At 47.1% G+C, this 16,070-nt stretch overlaps 1 protein-coding gene across 1 annotated transcript in view; it reads right to left on the bottom strand.

Annotated features, from left to right (window-relative positions):
* The window catches only part of LOC146821053 (E3 ubiquitin-protein ligase PHF7-like), a 1,746,711-nt gene that overhangs the window by 910,223 nt on the left and 820,418 nt on the right, over nt 1-16,070 (bottom strand). Inside the window, exon 6 of the mRNA XM_085611988.1 lies at nt 6,960-7,061. Coding sequence (XP_085468114.1) covers nt 6,960-7,061 — 102 coding nt within the window. The remainder of the gene's footprint in view (nt 1-6,959; nt 7,062-16,070) is intronic.

Below are 16,070 nucleotides of genomic sequence, written 5' to 3'. Positions count from 1 at the left end.
GACTCGAACGTACACGGGTGTACATACACGGGGGGGTTCGACACGTACACGGGTGTACATACACAGGGGGTTCGACACGTACACGGGTGTACATACACGGGGGGGTACGACTCGAACATACACGGGTGTACATACACGGGGGGGTTCGACACGTACACGGGTGTACATACACGGGGGGTTCGACACGTACTCACGGGGGCTGGGGGTGGTTAGGCGCCTACATACGGGGTCTGGGGGGGTGGTTAGGCGCGTACATACGGGGGCTGGGGGGGGGTACGGCGCGTACTCACGGGGGCTGGGGGGGGGGGTACGGCACGTACCGGGCCCCCTATTCTGGTCGTTTTGCGGCGTACTTCGCTTTTCCGGCACTTTTTGGGTGCCGTGAAAATATTGCCGTCCGGACTGCTGTCGGGTCGAATCGTACTTCCTGGGTCGTGAAACGCTGCCTGAAAGCGTCCCGACGTGACGTCGGAGCATTCCCGGATCACATTCGTATGTATATTTTCGTCGGACGGTGTTTTTTACGATTCGTACGGAAATGGTGTTTCCGTGCGAATCGTACTTCCATGTTTGTAAAGTTTTACAACCGGGTACGAGTCGGACGGAGAAAACGCTCCGACCGACGGTTCGTAGCCGGTTTTTCCAGGACCGTAATCGGCACCAGAATGTATGAGTTAGGGGAACGCACGGGGAAACTGCTGGCATGGCTGGAACGTAAGGAGGCAGCGGCACGGTGGGTAGGCGCGATCAAGGGACCGGATGGTGTATTGATCACTGACCCCCGAGATATCGCCGAGACATTTGCAGTGTACTACGAGCAGATATAGGCTGCACCACAGCACTCACAGGCACGGTGGGCAGCAGACCTCCTGGCTACTATTGATATCCAAGGTGTTTCGCAGCAGGATAGAGAGGTGTTGGAGGCGGATATCTCAGTTGAGGAGATCCAAAGAGCTATCCGAGATACCCGGTCTGGTAAGGCCATGGGCCCCAACGGATTCCCGATAGAACTCCTGAAATCTACGGCCGTTAGGGTTGCACCCCATTTACTCAATTTGTATAATGAGTGCTATGAGACTGGTACCCTTCCGCCAGATATTCGCACTGCCACTGAAGTGGTTATCCGTAAGCCGGTTAAACCAGCGGATGAGTGCGCATCGTACCGACCCATCTCCCTGATCACAGTTGAAGCCAAAGTATTGGCCAAATTGCTGGCCAACCGTCTGCTCCCATATCTGACCGCATTGATCCATCCCATTCGGGATTCATGCCTGGCCGGAACACGGCACGCAATCTCCGTCGGGTACACGGGGCGCTGGGTCGGGCTGCCACACTTCAGAAGGAGGCGCTTCTGCTCGCGCTCGATGCAAAAATGGCATTTGACACGGTGGCATGGGATTATCTCTTCGTGGTCCTGACCCGGATTGGATTGGGGCCGCGACTGATCGGCTGGATCAGACTCTTATACAATCTGCCTCTGGCCCACGTATCGGTTAACAATCACCGTTCGGGCTCCTTCTCCCTCTACCGTGGCACAAGACAGGGTTGTCCGTTGTCGCCGCTTCTCTTTGCTCTGGCCCTGGAGCCCCTCGCGGTCAGGATCAGGGGTGATCCGGAAATTAGAGGCTTCCGGTGGACATCAGAACATGAAGACCGTATATCCTTATACGCAGATGATATTCTGCTGTATCTGGCCTCTCCGGCGCGTTCTCTCCGGCGGGTTCTGCACATTTTCCACATTTTTGGGGCCCACTCCGGTTACCAGATTAACTGGTCCAAATCCCAGATGTACCCACTCTGGGGTGACCCACCAAACAGCCCCAGAGGCTACACCATTCCAGTGGCGCCACAGGGTTTCCAATACCTCGGTATTTTTATAGCATTAGACTCTAAACTATTCTACGACCGAAACCTGTTGGGCCCGCTACTGAGATTTAAAGCAGATGTGGTCCACTGGAAGACGCTGCCCCTACACTATTGGGTCGGGCATCGCTATTTAAGATGCTAGCCCTACCACGCTTTCTCTACGCATTGCAAAATACACCTCTCCCGATCCCGGAGTCTTATTTCTCCCAGATCGATGCTGCCATCAGAGACTTGTTATGGGATGGGGGACAGCCCCGAATCGCGATGCAAAAACTTACCATGGGGTGGTATGATGGTGGAATCGGATTGCCGGATCTGCGACTTTACTACCAGGCATCGCAACTGGTAGCAATTAACCAGTGGGTGTTTGGCTCCCATGATGACCCCAATTTCCGTACCGATCGATGGCTTTTGGGGAAGGGGAGATACAATAGGGCACTGTATTCCAACTATAAAACGCTTAACCTCACTGGCCCGACCGCCCGGACGGTGGAGATATGGCATAGACTCCAGCGGCGAATGGGGTGGCATGGGCGGTTGACTAAGGCCACTCCACTTTGGGAGCCAGATTGTCTGGGAGGGCTAAGTGCCTGCGCAGGGTTTGACAAATGGGACTTGATCGGTATCTCGACGGTGGGAGATCTATGGGTCAAGGGTAAGAAGATGACATTCCCGGAGCTCCAACTTAAATATCAGCTCGCTCCATCGGAGTATTTTCGATACCTTCAAATTAGTCACGCTATTGACGGCGCCCTTCCTGCTGACGCCCCCCTCCCTGCCTATTCTCCTCTAGAGGATAGGCTTCTGTTAGATCCAATGGACCGTAAGGCTATTTCCCTGACGTACAAAAAGTTAATTAATAACCGGACTGACCCAATGCGGAAGGTTAGAACTCGCTGGGAGACGGACTTGGGGGAATTAGCTGACGAGGATTGGACGGAGGCGTTGGCATCCCCTAGGGAGGTGGCAATTCCGATGCGACTGCGCCTTGTTCAGCTCAAAATTTTACATCGTGTCTATTTCGATGCAGAATTGCTTTGTAAACTGGGTAGGAGATTGGATACGCTCTGTCTGGGGCATTGTCACCAGAGGGGTACATTTATACACATGCTATGGGCATGCCCTCACATCCAGCACTACTGGACAGACGTCACCCGTCAGATTGCGAGGTCCATAGATAAACCCTTGGCCCCCTCTCCCCAGCTCTGCCTCCTTAATATTTGGGACGCTACAGATCTGACTCAGGCAGAGCAGGAGTGGTCGGCCTTGGGGTGGGCCATCGCGAAAAGGAACATCGCCCAGAAATGGGGGGTAGATACCGTACCGCAAGTGCGTGAATGGGCCGCTGACATGGATCAGGCCATGGTGGCGGAGAAAACAGTATATAAAAATCGAGGGTGCCCCCGGTAGTGGGATCATAAGTGGGGACGCTGGAACAAATATCGGGGGGACATCTGTATTTCTCCCACGGTGGAACTGAGGAAGGAGAGATTGGCTGCATTGGCTGAGGCTGGGGCAAGTGAGGAGACCTGAAGTCTCTGGGCCGCCGGACTGCTGTTGCGGGTGGGGGGTTCCCTGATTCCGTCGGGAGCGCAGAACTTTCTTTAAGCTACCTTGCTAATTGGCTTGCTTGGGGAATTGCTGTCATGAATGGGTGGTTTGTTGTCTATGGTGCCCATGTGTATTCTCATCTTGACATGGGGAGGCTTATATGTCATTATTATTGCTCTGCTGTGATTTTTGTTTTCTTTTCAATAAAAATTGTTTAAAAAAAAAATATATGATGTAATGTGCAGTGTGTGGGTGTATGCTGAGGAATAAAGTAACGCTTGATAGCAGCTCTTGTGTGGCGTACTTCATCTGCATGCTCCTGGGCTGGGGAAGACACTACACTGGGCAAAGGAGAATCATTAAATATAAGACCACTACCCCCCAAATAACCTCGACCCAGTAATGATTGCAACCCATGCGCATCCCAAATTCAGACCCTTTCCCTCTGGTTTTGTGGAGCCTCTTTATACACTTCTTTGTTCAGACCATTGCATTTGAAGGATTTCCCCATTGCAGTCAACCTCATAAGTTTCTTGCTCAAAGGCCTATTAAACACTGTTCCATGGTTTTTCTGGAGACAGTAGAAGCCAAACGCACCAGGCACCCATCACTTGAGGTAAGGAATTATCAGCTTCTCATGAATGTTTTGGTGTTATTTAAAACATACATCTGCAAATTCCTCCTAGACTTTCGCCCAAACAAATTACTAACCATAGATATGTTGACTAATGCCTCCTTTTTTGGCATTAGTCTGGACAACAGACATTACTTTCTAGAAAATAAGGCAAGTCACGGTATTCTGGCAGCAGCTCAACTTGTCATCCACCTTCTTTTGCCCGACACAATTCCCATTTGAAGTGGATTGCAATGCCAGTGCTCTTGTCACAACACCTGGCACTAATCCACACATGGACACGCAAAACTTTAGCCATCAGCATTATCATTTAAGCCACACACTGGACCTCCTTTTCACAATAAGGTCAGGTCTGATGCTTTAGTGGACTAATGCGTTCACTGTAAGGGGCCTATGTTCAACCTCATGGTCACAGGTTCAAATCGGGTGGGTCCACTCAGCCATTCATCCTTCTGAGGTCGATAAAATGAGTACCATTGAGGTGGGTAACAATAAACATCTGTTATTTAGCGCCAAGATACCCCTGGGTGAATGTGCGCTTAAAAAATACAAGTTATGTTAAATGTCCAGAAAGGTTTTGGCAGGGACTGATGCTCCCTGATAAAACTTACAGCTCGTCAACACAGTTCCAAGCTTAGTCTTGGCAACACCACCCCCACAACTACACAAGTGCCTTGCTCAGTCTACTATAATTTTGTACAATAACTCACCATAGTAACAAAGGACTCCGTTTCCGAATGTGTGCTCTGCACAAAACATATGACCGGCTGTTTCACAAATAAACAACACAGTGAACATGTCCCTTCCCATCTGTCTCACTGGTGCCAAACAGACATTACCAAACTGTGGGGCAGGGCAGATCCAAAAATAGGAAGGCATGAACAACACGGAGTGGTCCGTGCTGGCTGAAAAAGTGGTTTATGCCAGCAAAGTTTGAAGTGGAAATTCAGCAGGATGGTGGATAACTGCAACAATTACTATGATACAAATCATGACTTCTGCCCAGTCGGGTATAAGTGATGTTGGAATTCTAGCTTTATTCCTAGGTATTTAGATCATGCTACCAGGACCTCTGCAGGAAGGAGTTTTTTCACTTATACGTCTAAAATGTCTCAAGATCTAGTAGCATATGATTTATTGTCTGATACTTCACTGTAATAAGTGTCTGATAGCAGTTACCACCAGGCCAGACACTTGGGAACCAGAAGCAGCCCTGGCAAAAATGCTCAAATCAACTCCAGTTTGAGAGCCCTATCATGCAATCACTCTTTTTACATCCATCCATCTATCCATCCATCCAACTTTCCATCCATCCATCCATTCTCTCCTCGCTTCTTCCCTGTCTGTCCGCTTTCTCTCTACCTTCCTCCTCTATCTCTTTCACCTGAAAACTCCCTTTGCCTACTCCAATTAACCTTGGGGAGCTGGGGAAGGTGACAGAAGCACCAGCAACGGCCTGCATCTAGGAGCTCCAGCCCACTGGGGAAATGCCTGGTAGAATAAAAGGTTTGTCTGGCCTTGCTTACCACTTGTATTTTTTAATACAAAATGTGTAAAACAAAAAGCAGAACATGCCCGCCCTGTCACAACACTAATGAAAAATAAAGCGGAATCCCTCTTCCAAGAAGTATTCAGAGACTCAATGACTTGAGAGAAGTACCCTACAGTGCATGTAAATGGTATACAGTGTGCCAAAGGTACAGTTTTTTTTTTTGGGTTCCTGCTTTTACACAAATTAAATGTTTTGGGTATTTGGCTTCAAGAATAGCAAGTACTACAGAAGTTCTTTTAGATCCGTTTACAATGTTCAGCTATTTGCATCAATTTTTTGCTGACAGTTTTTTCCATCCAGTGAACAAGTATGACCCTATTTGGGTGTAACACAGAACCCTGCTTTGAAAATGAGGATGTTATTAGCAGCCAGTTGTGCAATGTTACTGACCGCACAGATAACACACAAATCGCCTCCCTTAGAATGCTATTTGATTGAAAGCACTGGGCTTCTACAAGTGACATTGGGTCGTCAACGAAAACAACTTAAAATGAATTTTCACATGAAGAAATTGAAAACTCCGGGGCAAATCTATCAAGGTTTTGCATCACCCATGTACCGCACAAGGGTGACACAATACATATGTGAGATTTATCAAGCCAACCAAGGCCACCTTGAGTTGGCCCTGAGTGACTTTATAAATCTGGAGTAAAGCAAGATAGCACAAAACGATGCCTTTCATTACTCTGCCCCACGGAGGCAATCCATGGGTGCAGCATGGGTGTTCCCACGGGTCCACCAATGGATTTTAGCGCATTCCCAGATTAACCGGCACTGGCAGATCTGGGAATGCGTCAAAATGCTGCATCTTCCCAGGGGAGGTGTGAAGAGGAGAAATATCTTTATTTCTCATTGTTGGTTCCTCATACTGCAGCACACTTAGAAAGAGGAAAATGCCTCTGAGGATTGTTTTTTATGCAGGCAGGTGTCCCTTTCTGCACAAAAACAATCCTGTCCGCAACGCAGGTGGCCTTGCATCATGGTGCAAGGGTGCCTGCATTGGCTCAAGGCAGCGAATTGTGCACCAGTGCAAGGAAAGGACAGCAATGTGCCGTATCATGTTAAATATGGTGCATTCCTGCCCTTTCACGCAGCACAGCAAGGTGATACATCTGCCCCTCCATTCCGAAGCCATGAAGCTTGCATGCTCCTCACGTTGAACAAATCACAAATCAATTACACAAAGTAAACCATTAGTCCCCTTCTGGTATGTTATATGCACGTAATTAACCATTTCTATGCCACTATATCCAACAGGGTGAGAAATGAAGGAAGCGGTTAAAATTTGCAAACATAAGCATGTGCATTGTAAAAACATTTCAAAGAATGCAGCGCATATACATTCTAAAGGCTTACTTTCGTGGATGCTCTTTCAACTTCCTTTTTAATATCTTTGAAAAGGAATCCATAAAACCCTTCATTTTCTTTTCCTTCCTGCCACAGACCACTGGAAAGAATCTGGGAGAATAAACAGAAAGTGCTATCAATGGAAGGATTTAAAATGCTATTTATAATTAGGCAACCACTGCAGCTACTTTTCACTGAATATGTTTGGATAGAAATATTACCCAGTTCTGAAACACAAATACATTAATACAATTTATGCTGCTGAAAAACACAAGCTATCATCCAGCTCCCTACACTTGTTGCTAAACATGTTGCAGACAGGCCACAATAACGGCACATTGGAAACAATGGGAGAGAATAATCAACATATAAGTTAACTTGGTTTTCCTATATAGTTCTAGTCAAAGATTATCGGGGTTTGACAATTTACAAAAGTGTTCTACCCAAGCACTGTCATCAGTATATATCAAAGGTCTTTCAGTTAACCAAACGGTGGATCAGCACTAGTGTTGTGCCGTGTTTACCCTTTGGGACAGTTGCTTTTCGTTTTCCCTGCTCTATGTAGTAATAGAGAATGGAGATAAACACGCTCTCTGTTAGTATGTATAATCCTATGTTGGATTTCTTAGACTACAAAGAAGGCACTGGATTCATGAAATTCAATCAACACTTTTTTTGTTCCAGGCAAGCTATTTATCGGATCAGTTGATATGTGTGGCTCTGCCAGGGAACCTTTCAAAGCCAAACTGTCATTGGTGCCTGTACTAAGAAGACCACCCAGGGTCAAAGGTCATGAAACCACAGACAAGTAGACTGCGGTATTTTATACTTTGTATCCTTCCGTCTTGTAGTGTCAGTTGATATGAGTATTAAGAATAATAAAGTCTTGGGTGAGATAGGGGACAAGGCGGTCTCTTGGACATACAGAACCATAATCAACAATAAGCCAGACTCCTTGCGGAAGTTGAGGGCAAAGTAGGAGCTGGATATGGGGGAAATAGATGATCTGGACTGGGAAATGGTGCTGATGCACCCCCATGAGGTGGGCATCAGATCACGACTACCATTGATCCAGTTCAAGTACTTACATAGAGCGTACTATGATAGAGTACGATTACACCGCTTAGGGAGGGCGGAAGAACCCAACTGTTTGCGATGACGAGCGGCAGAAGGTACCTTCTTCCACACGGTTTGGGAGTGTTCCCAGATTCGGAGGTATTGGGTGACCCTGCTAGATGAGCTAGGAGCCATCCTGGAGGAGACAGTTCCCCTGAGCCCTCAGTTTGTTCTGCTGGGAATTACGACGGAGGTCGATCTCCCAAGAACAAAGTTATTGCTACTCCAGCTAGGATTGGTGGTGGCAAAGCGTGACCTGGCCAAGGTATGGGGGGGGCAATGCTATGCCCGTCACTGACTGAGTGGAAAAACAATATGGACATGCTTGGGGAGAAAACGACCTATCAGGCACGGGGTTGTCCCAAAATGTTCGGGAGAATATGGAAGCCGTGGCTCAAACACTATGGACTTGCGCTCACTGACTCCCAATGATATCCTAAGTCAGGGTGGGGATGGGATGAGAAGGGTGGGCCGGAGGTGAACCTGAGTGACATGAAACCGTCGTTTTACCGTTTATCACTGCTAAAAGAACAAGTTGTTGATGTATTATTAACAAAGCGTCTTCACTTTATTGATGAGAGTTGTTTCTGTACTGCAACTATGAAAAATGCCAATAAATACATTTATATAAAAATAAAAAAAAGAATAATATAGTCACTTAAACTATATTTAGCATGAAGCTGTTAGGCCTCCGTTTTTCTGTTGATGTCGATTTCCAGGCACAAACAACACCCACAACATAACTCAGTTTGACAGCACCACTCACTTTAGATCTGTAAACACATTTTTTATTCACTTAAATGAAAGTCCCTTCCTAACAATCCATGCTGATATGAGGCTGCAAGGTCCAGCACCTCCTACAGCGTGACGCACTTCCCCTCAATGACTTCATAAATATAAGGTTATACCTGAATGCAATATGCATCAAATTATACTATTTTGTTAACGGCTTTGTTCTTTTTTCTTATTAAAATATTTATTGAACGTAAAAAGTCCTATCTCCACTTCAGAATATTTTATAATCAAGTCATTTTTATCGAGTTACATTCTGCAGTTACCAGGTAAAACTTTATGCCACTGAAGCAATCTATCAGGAATCGTTATAAATTCGTATAATCACGTTCAGAGCGTCAAACGGATGTACTACTGCACTGACTGCATAATTACCATTGATGGTAAAAAGGTAGCCCTAGTTTTATAATGGAAAAACATGGATAGACACGTCATTTTGATTACACATTCGCCGATTTGCAATGATGTGTATATCATTATAGTCCTTTATTGCATAATATATTATGGAACGCTTTAAATGTTGGGAACATATACCATACTTACTAATGCCCTGATTATCCCGGAAAGCAGTGAAATTAGAAAGAAAATTTGGATGGTTTTGTCTCCTTCTGTTGTGATCGGGGGCTAGAGATAAATACGGCCAAAACGAAATTTATGATTTTTAATCCTCCAAAGACATCCCGCCCAAATCCGGTTATTCATGGTGTTAGTTTAGAGAGAGTTCACACGTTTGAGTATTTGGGATTGACTTTAAACGAAAAACTGACCTGGGCTCATCACCAGATTAAATCTAACGTAAAGTTAACCCAAAAGGTTGGGGGTATTACTAAACTATGGAATAAATCCATGACACAACCCATTGGATCGCCACTTGAAATTTATAAAATGCAGGCGCGTGGGGCAATAATATATGGCGGTGAATTGTGGGGACACAATTGTGCCCCTGAAATCGTTGCGACGGAAAACAAGTTCCTTCGGAACTTGGCTTCCCTACCTATGAGTTCACCTCTCCTTCCTCTCAGGCTTGACCTGGGTCTAAGATCAGTAAAGGAGGAATTAGGCTTAAAGCCTTTAACCTTTTGGAGGCGACTCTGGGTAACCCCCGAACTCTCCAGTTACCGGCGCGAATTTACGGAACTATTTCAACATCAAATTGTACGGAAAATTCCATGGTTAAAATATATAAAGGATGAATTTGTGAGGCTGGGTTTTTCGGTTTTGTGGACAAACCCGGAAGAGGCCTGTAGAAGTATATCTCGCCAAGACTTGGTCACAACGTATTATGATTGTAATTTGTCTGCTTCCCTATCGAGTGATAAATTGGGGATAATGTCTAGTACATTTCTAACAGTGAAGGACTATTATAAGTTGGAGACAGTCCTGGACGATATTAACCCCATTGGCCTTAGGAAATTATTTCTCCAATGGAGATATAATGCTCTACCAATTAGAGCCCTTACCAGTAGATGGCACCCACCTACCACTAAAAACTGTTCAGCCTGTACTGAGGAGCTCGAGAATGACATTCATGTTATGTTTTTTTGTCCTTCCTATATAAAATCTAGGAAAAAGTGGATTATTCCCATTTGCAGAAATTGGGGGTTTAGGCATCATTTGCACGCCTATCGACTATTGAAATCTGATTTATCCCCTCTACCCGTTTTTGCTGTTAGCAAATATTTAGCTGCTGTGTGGAATATTAGAAGAACTTTTGTGACAAAATGAGACTTTGTTTAGCATACATGAATTTTCCATTGATGAGCAAGATCCCCTCTTGATGTATTTTATTGCTAATGAAGAGCTTTCTCTTTTTTTAGAATGTTATATTCCAGTGTGTAAAGACCTGGTGTTAATTGTATTGTGATCTCTTTTATGACTTTATAAGGTCGAAATAAAGATAATGAAATGAAAAAAAAGAAAGAAAATGCAAACGTCCAAAATCTGCCACCTCATTCTGTATCTCAATAATACTTATTTTCGACATGTATGGTTAATAGGCTAATTATCGCATGTCACATCACTGATGTCCTGCATACACAAGGAAACAAAAGTAAAAGTTATCTATCTGTAACTACGATGTCGAGTGTTGGTATCTATAAATAGACTCACGTGCTCGAAATACTCTCTGTGTGAGAATTCCTAATAGGAATGTTAAATTAGCAGTGTATAATGCACGCATTTAACACAATACTTTAGTCACCCTAAATAACTTATTGTTTAATCTGTCAGACAATGAGGCTGGTCGGCTCTGAGCTCCGCTCCCTGTAGAAGCTACCTCAGTACAGAAGTTTGGAGCACTAGAGCAAAAGTTTGCATATAAAGCTGGGAAAGATGTCAACTGTTTCAATATATATTTCAGACATCCACATCCTTGAATTAAGACTAGAAAGCAGGAGGGGGCATGGCCACGCCTGCTACCAAAATGGGGCCAAGATGTGGCGCTCCGGCACCGGCTCTTAATGAATGAGAAGTTTCTAGAGCGCACAGCTACCTCGGCGGAGGTGTCCTGGCACTAGCGGATAGTTCATGTGTGAGGCGAGTGGGACAGAGGTTCCTGCCTGAAGAGCCAGGTCTTTAAAGCTTTCCAGAATTCAGTTTCTGATTCGAGGAAACGCAGATGGAGACGAAGGGAGTTCGAAAGGTTAGAACACTGCACCATAAATTACCTGCCGCCCAGTCTCTCTATACGATATCGTGGGATTTTTAGGAGTCGCTAATTGTGGGATCTCAAAGCACAATTTGGCTCATACAGCTGCAGCCTTTTTTGGACCCTGGTCCCAGTTTCTGGTGGCCCTAAATACCAGGGTCAATGATTTAAATTCGATCCTTCTGGTTATAGGAAGCCAAGGAAGTTGCCTCAAATGTGGAGAGATATGGTGGCGTAAAGGTACCCGCTGATTAGCCTTGTCATGGCATTTTGGATAAGTTGGAGCCTACGCAGTAAGTATGCAGGTAACCCCAAGTATAGGCTGTATATAAACCAATGAGGATGTGACTAACGCATGGACTACCGTCTTCCGATAAACTTCTGGCAGGAAGTACATACATATCCTAATGGCCCTCATCTTCCAAAAGCAAATGGACGAGATATGCTGTATCTGGGCAGAACATGACAGCTCTTTCTTTGTCCAACCTGTTTTCCAGATTCCTGGCAGACTCTGAGAGGGTTGGAGGAGTGTAGGAAAGTAGCATCTGCTTCTTATGGTTACCCCCACTTTTTGCTTGATGTTGCACTGTTTTTGCCTAGTCTGACTGGGATCCTGCTAATCAGGACCCCAGTCTATCTGCTTTCTCCTTTAAATTGTTACACATGTGCTTTGGTACACTCCAGATTGGATACTGGGGTACACTTTTAAGTCCCTAGTATATAGTAACCATGTACCCAGGGCATAAGTACCCCAGAGGCCTCCCATGGGCTGAAGCATGTATTATGCCACCCATGAGACGCCATGCAAAATGGAACTACAGGTCTGCTACTGCAACCTGTGCAAGCTGGTGCTTGCACCACTTACTTTAGATATAGGTTCACTATATCATAGGTCTCTACACTTAAAACCTATAAGTCAACCCTATCGCAGGCCTTATCAATCCTGAAGGCAGGGTGCTGAGGTTTTGGTGAGAGGGTGCCCCTGCATGAGCGGAGCCTCTCTGCAGCCTTCTGAGACCATTCTCCCGGGTTGTCTGTAACTCAGCCCGACATATAGGTAGACGTGCATTACAACCTTGCGGTAAATGCTATCTCGAAAACGGCTGCATAGAAACATATCGTGTTTGGTATCAAACACCTTGGAATCATACCTCCCACACCAGTAACCGGTGTGGGAGGCATGATTCCACCCTTTTTAAGCGAGCTTCGTGGGGTCACTGGTCTATCCGGTGCCAGCCTTCTCGAACCGGAGAGCACAAAATGGATGCTGCCGACCAGACACACATTTCTACCCTCCTGCTGCTGAGCCAAGCTCGAGAAGAGGAAGGCAGCATAATAGGCATCCTGACACAGACCACCTCCCAGACAGGGTTTGTGTATTGGGGCTGGGTGGGTGCACTCTGAGAGTGCCTGAAAGTCTGCACTGGGGGCACATTTGATGTCCCTGTGCATAGTCCAGCTCAAACCAGTTCTGGGAGCCGTTGGCTTCTGCTCTGGCGCGAAACTGGACAAAGGACATGGGTGTAACCACCCCTCTGTCCTGACCCTCCCCTAGGAGGGTCCCCAGAATCTGTCCAACTTTCTCCCGCGGGTACAAAAGGGCTTACCTGGCTGAAAGACTTTAGATTTTACGTGGACAAGATTCTAGAAGACGAAACCACTGACCTTCGACCGTCTGGACACTCTGGACTTTGCTGGACTTCGACTGGGCCCGTCTTCATTTCCCTCTCCATCCAAAGCTTTGTCTGTGCCCTTGCTCCATACAGGCTCAGTGCAGGACCTGTGGTGCACTAAGGACAACTGAAGAATCTCCCTTGGAGTGAAGGAGTCACTCCCCTGCACTAGCAGGCACCTCATTGCAACTGAACAGTCTGCTGCTCCCGAGCTCCTGCGGACTCCGAAGATTTCAGCAACACAGGAGGTGGGTTTTTGAAGGTCCCTGAGGTCAATCTGCCCTCTCAGCAAGTTTGAGGCAGTATCCCTCGTGGGGACTGCATAACCTGAACCCCTGTGCACCGCGTCCATTTGCAGTTGCATATGCTTGTTTGCGATTCCCAAGATTGTGCATTGGACTCCGTGTAGTCCTGACCCTGAGCAGTATTTGCACCAAAGAACTCCGGCAATCTCGCACCGAGTGCTCCGTGGGCTGGTGCTTTGCAATCTTGTTCGAGGTCCCCTCGTGACTCCTGACCATTAGGCCTGTGGGTCCTCCCGAGGGTCATCTTGATTTCTGTTGGGGGTTCTCTGGCTGCTCCAAACGTGCCCTGAATCCCCATTGCTTGGTGAGTCCCCTGGTTCTTGTTGGTTCACAGTGTAACCTGCTTGACCTTCTTGCGTGGGTTGCATTTGCCAAGGCTTGTTGGTGCTCCAGCCAGACACCGACCCCTCAGCACTCAATATCCTTCATGGGAAAGCTCGCATCTGGCTCCTGGTCATCGTTGACGTCTCCTGGTCCTCGTGGGTGCAGAGTCAAGCATCCCTTCTTCACACCTGAAGCACCCGACATCGATGGGTATCCGTCTACCGAGCCCCTGGTCACTCTGAAGTGACCAAGACTCTGTCCCCTCTGCTTTCAGGTTCCTTCCTTCCAGAATCCAGGCTTGGATTCCAATGGACCCTTTTTACCTTCATGGCAGCAGTACTTCTTCACAACCCTCCATTGAGAACAACAGCAGTTTCCGACACCACCCCAGACCTATGCACCCGGCTGTTCAGCTACAGGTAACTTTGGTACTACGGTATGGGTGGCTCTCCAACCTCTTAAGTTCCAAAGGGTTTGCTCAAAGTGCTCCTAGAAGGGTCCTTAAGCTTTAAAATTGCAACCGCGATTTCCCCATAGAATTGGCCGCGGTCGTGTTAGCACACTGCACGCGTCCTCCGTGGGGTCCCTATCTACTCACCTTGGGTGGTTCCTTGGAGTCCCAGCGACTCCACGTGCTACAGACCTTGTCTTGACCCGAGTCGTGGTTGTTATACCACTATTTTAGTATATGGTTTGGTCTCCCCCTGGAGCCCACTGTGTATTGTGCCACTTACAACTGTTCTATTGATCTTGTATTGTGTGCTTTGTGTTCTATCCTCGTGTAGAGGATGCTAGAAAGTGTTATATTAATAAATACATATTTTTATATAATTACTGTGTGGTAATTTCATTTATTCAATATATTAGGTGATATTCTGGTAAAACAAGCTGCTTTACATTCCTTCAAGATTAAGCCTAAAGGCTGCTTTCCACAGCTACCACTAGGATAGCTTTCTAAAGGTTGACCTCGTACATCATAAGGGTTGTTTGGACTGTTGCAAGGTGCTCACCTTAATTAGTGGGCAGCATATACCAGGCCAGCTTCTCACAGGGAGGATTCAATTCTGATGCCCACCACAGACTGGGTGCAGGGGGTGGGGGGGTGCACGGCTGCAAAACAGGACTTCCGTTGTGTCAGTGTTAAAATTTAGGCAGTTCTTATGCATCCAGCCTAGGATGTCTTTATGCATGCCTTAAAATTGTGAAACGCCTCCACTGAGTGATCTTTAAAGGCAAACACCAATTGCGTGTCATCTGCCTAGGACAACACTTTCGCACCCCAGGCTTCAATCAGCATGGCCAGAGGAGCGAGGTAGATGTTGAAAAGCAGCGGGCCGAGCGCCGATCCCTGCAGCCCCCACACCGTAGCGGTTTTTTAGAGGAAAAAACACGGATGAAGAAACACTTGTTGGAAACGGTTCTACAAAAAAGATCAGAGCCATGATAATGCCGTACCTCACGCTCCTGCCTGGTGAAGTCTGCTGAGTAAGATGGAATGTGAAACCGTGTCAAAAGCTGCTGATAGGGAGGAGCTTAGCGCGTGATCAAGATGGCCACGTGAGCCTAGAGCTCCCGAGACCCTCGCTCCCTCCGGCATTTATCCTGTCTATTATCCTGTACTCGATGCCCGGAATATTGGAGGGGAGCTGCTGCTGAGGCGGGGGCTGCTGTCCGGGTCGAAATCGCCCACCGGAGACCGAAGTTATACCGCCTGGAAGTTTGTGGCCTACTCCCCGCACGGTGCCCGGGACTTGCGTTGGCACAGTGCCCGTGCACTAATTGAACAACAGCGGCCTGGCTGGGGAAGAGTCGGCGGAGGGGAGGTGTTTTCACTTTCACTTTCACTTTCGCCTTCCAGTCTCCATAGCGCCCGGGACGGGGCGTGCGTAGTGCCAGCCACTGGTTGCATGGCTGTTTACCCTGTATGGGCCAGGAGATTGTCTACACGGCAGATTGCGATGTCGACCAAATCGGACGCCGAAAAACAGAAGCCCAAGAGCACCAGGCGGGGCATCTACACCCAGACTAACAACATGGACCGCTATGCCCATCAGAAGGGGTCCCCGGGCGGATCGGGCCCGACGTCGGAAGCCTCGAAGGACGCGACATCCCCCTCCACAGAATTAACCCTGCAAGATATCATGGGGGCCATCGAAGGGATGAAGTCCTCGATTGGGCAACAATTCGAGACCCTGGCACAAAAAGTGGATGCCATATCGATTGATGTCAATCTGGTTCGGGCGGACCTTGGGAAAACTAATGA

Source organism: Triturus cristatus, chromosome 6, assembly GCF_964204655.1.
Source record: "Triturus cristatus chromosome 6, aTriCri1.1, whole genome shotgun sequence".
Lineage (NCBI taxonomy): Eukaryota > Metazoa > Chordata > Amphibia > Caudata > Salamandridae > Triturus > Triturus cristatus.
Note: the sequence above shows the minus strand (reverse complement) of the source record. Positions and strands in the feature narration are given on the sequence as shown.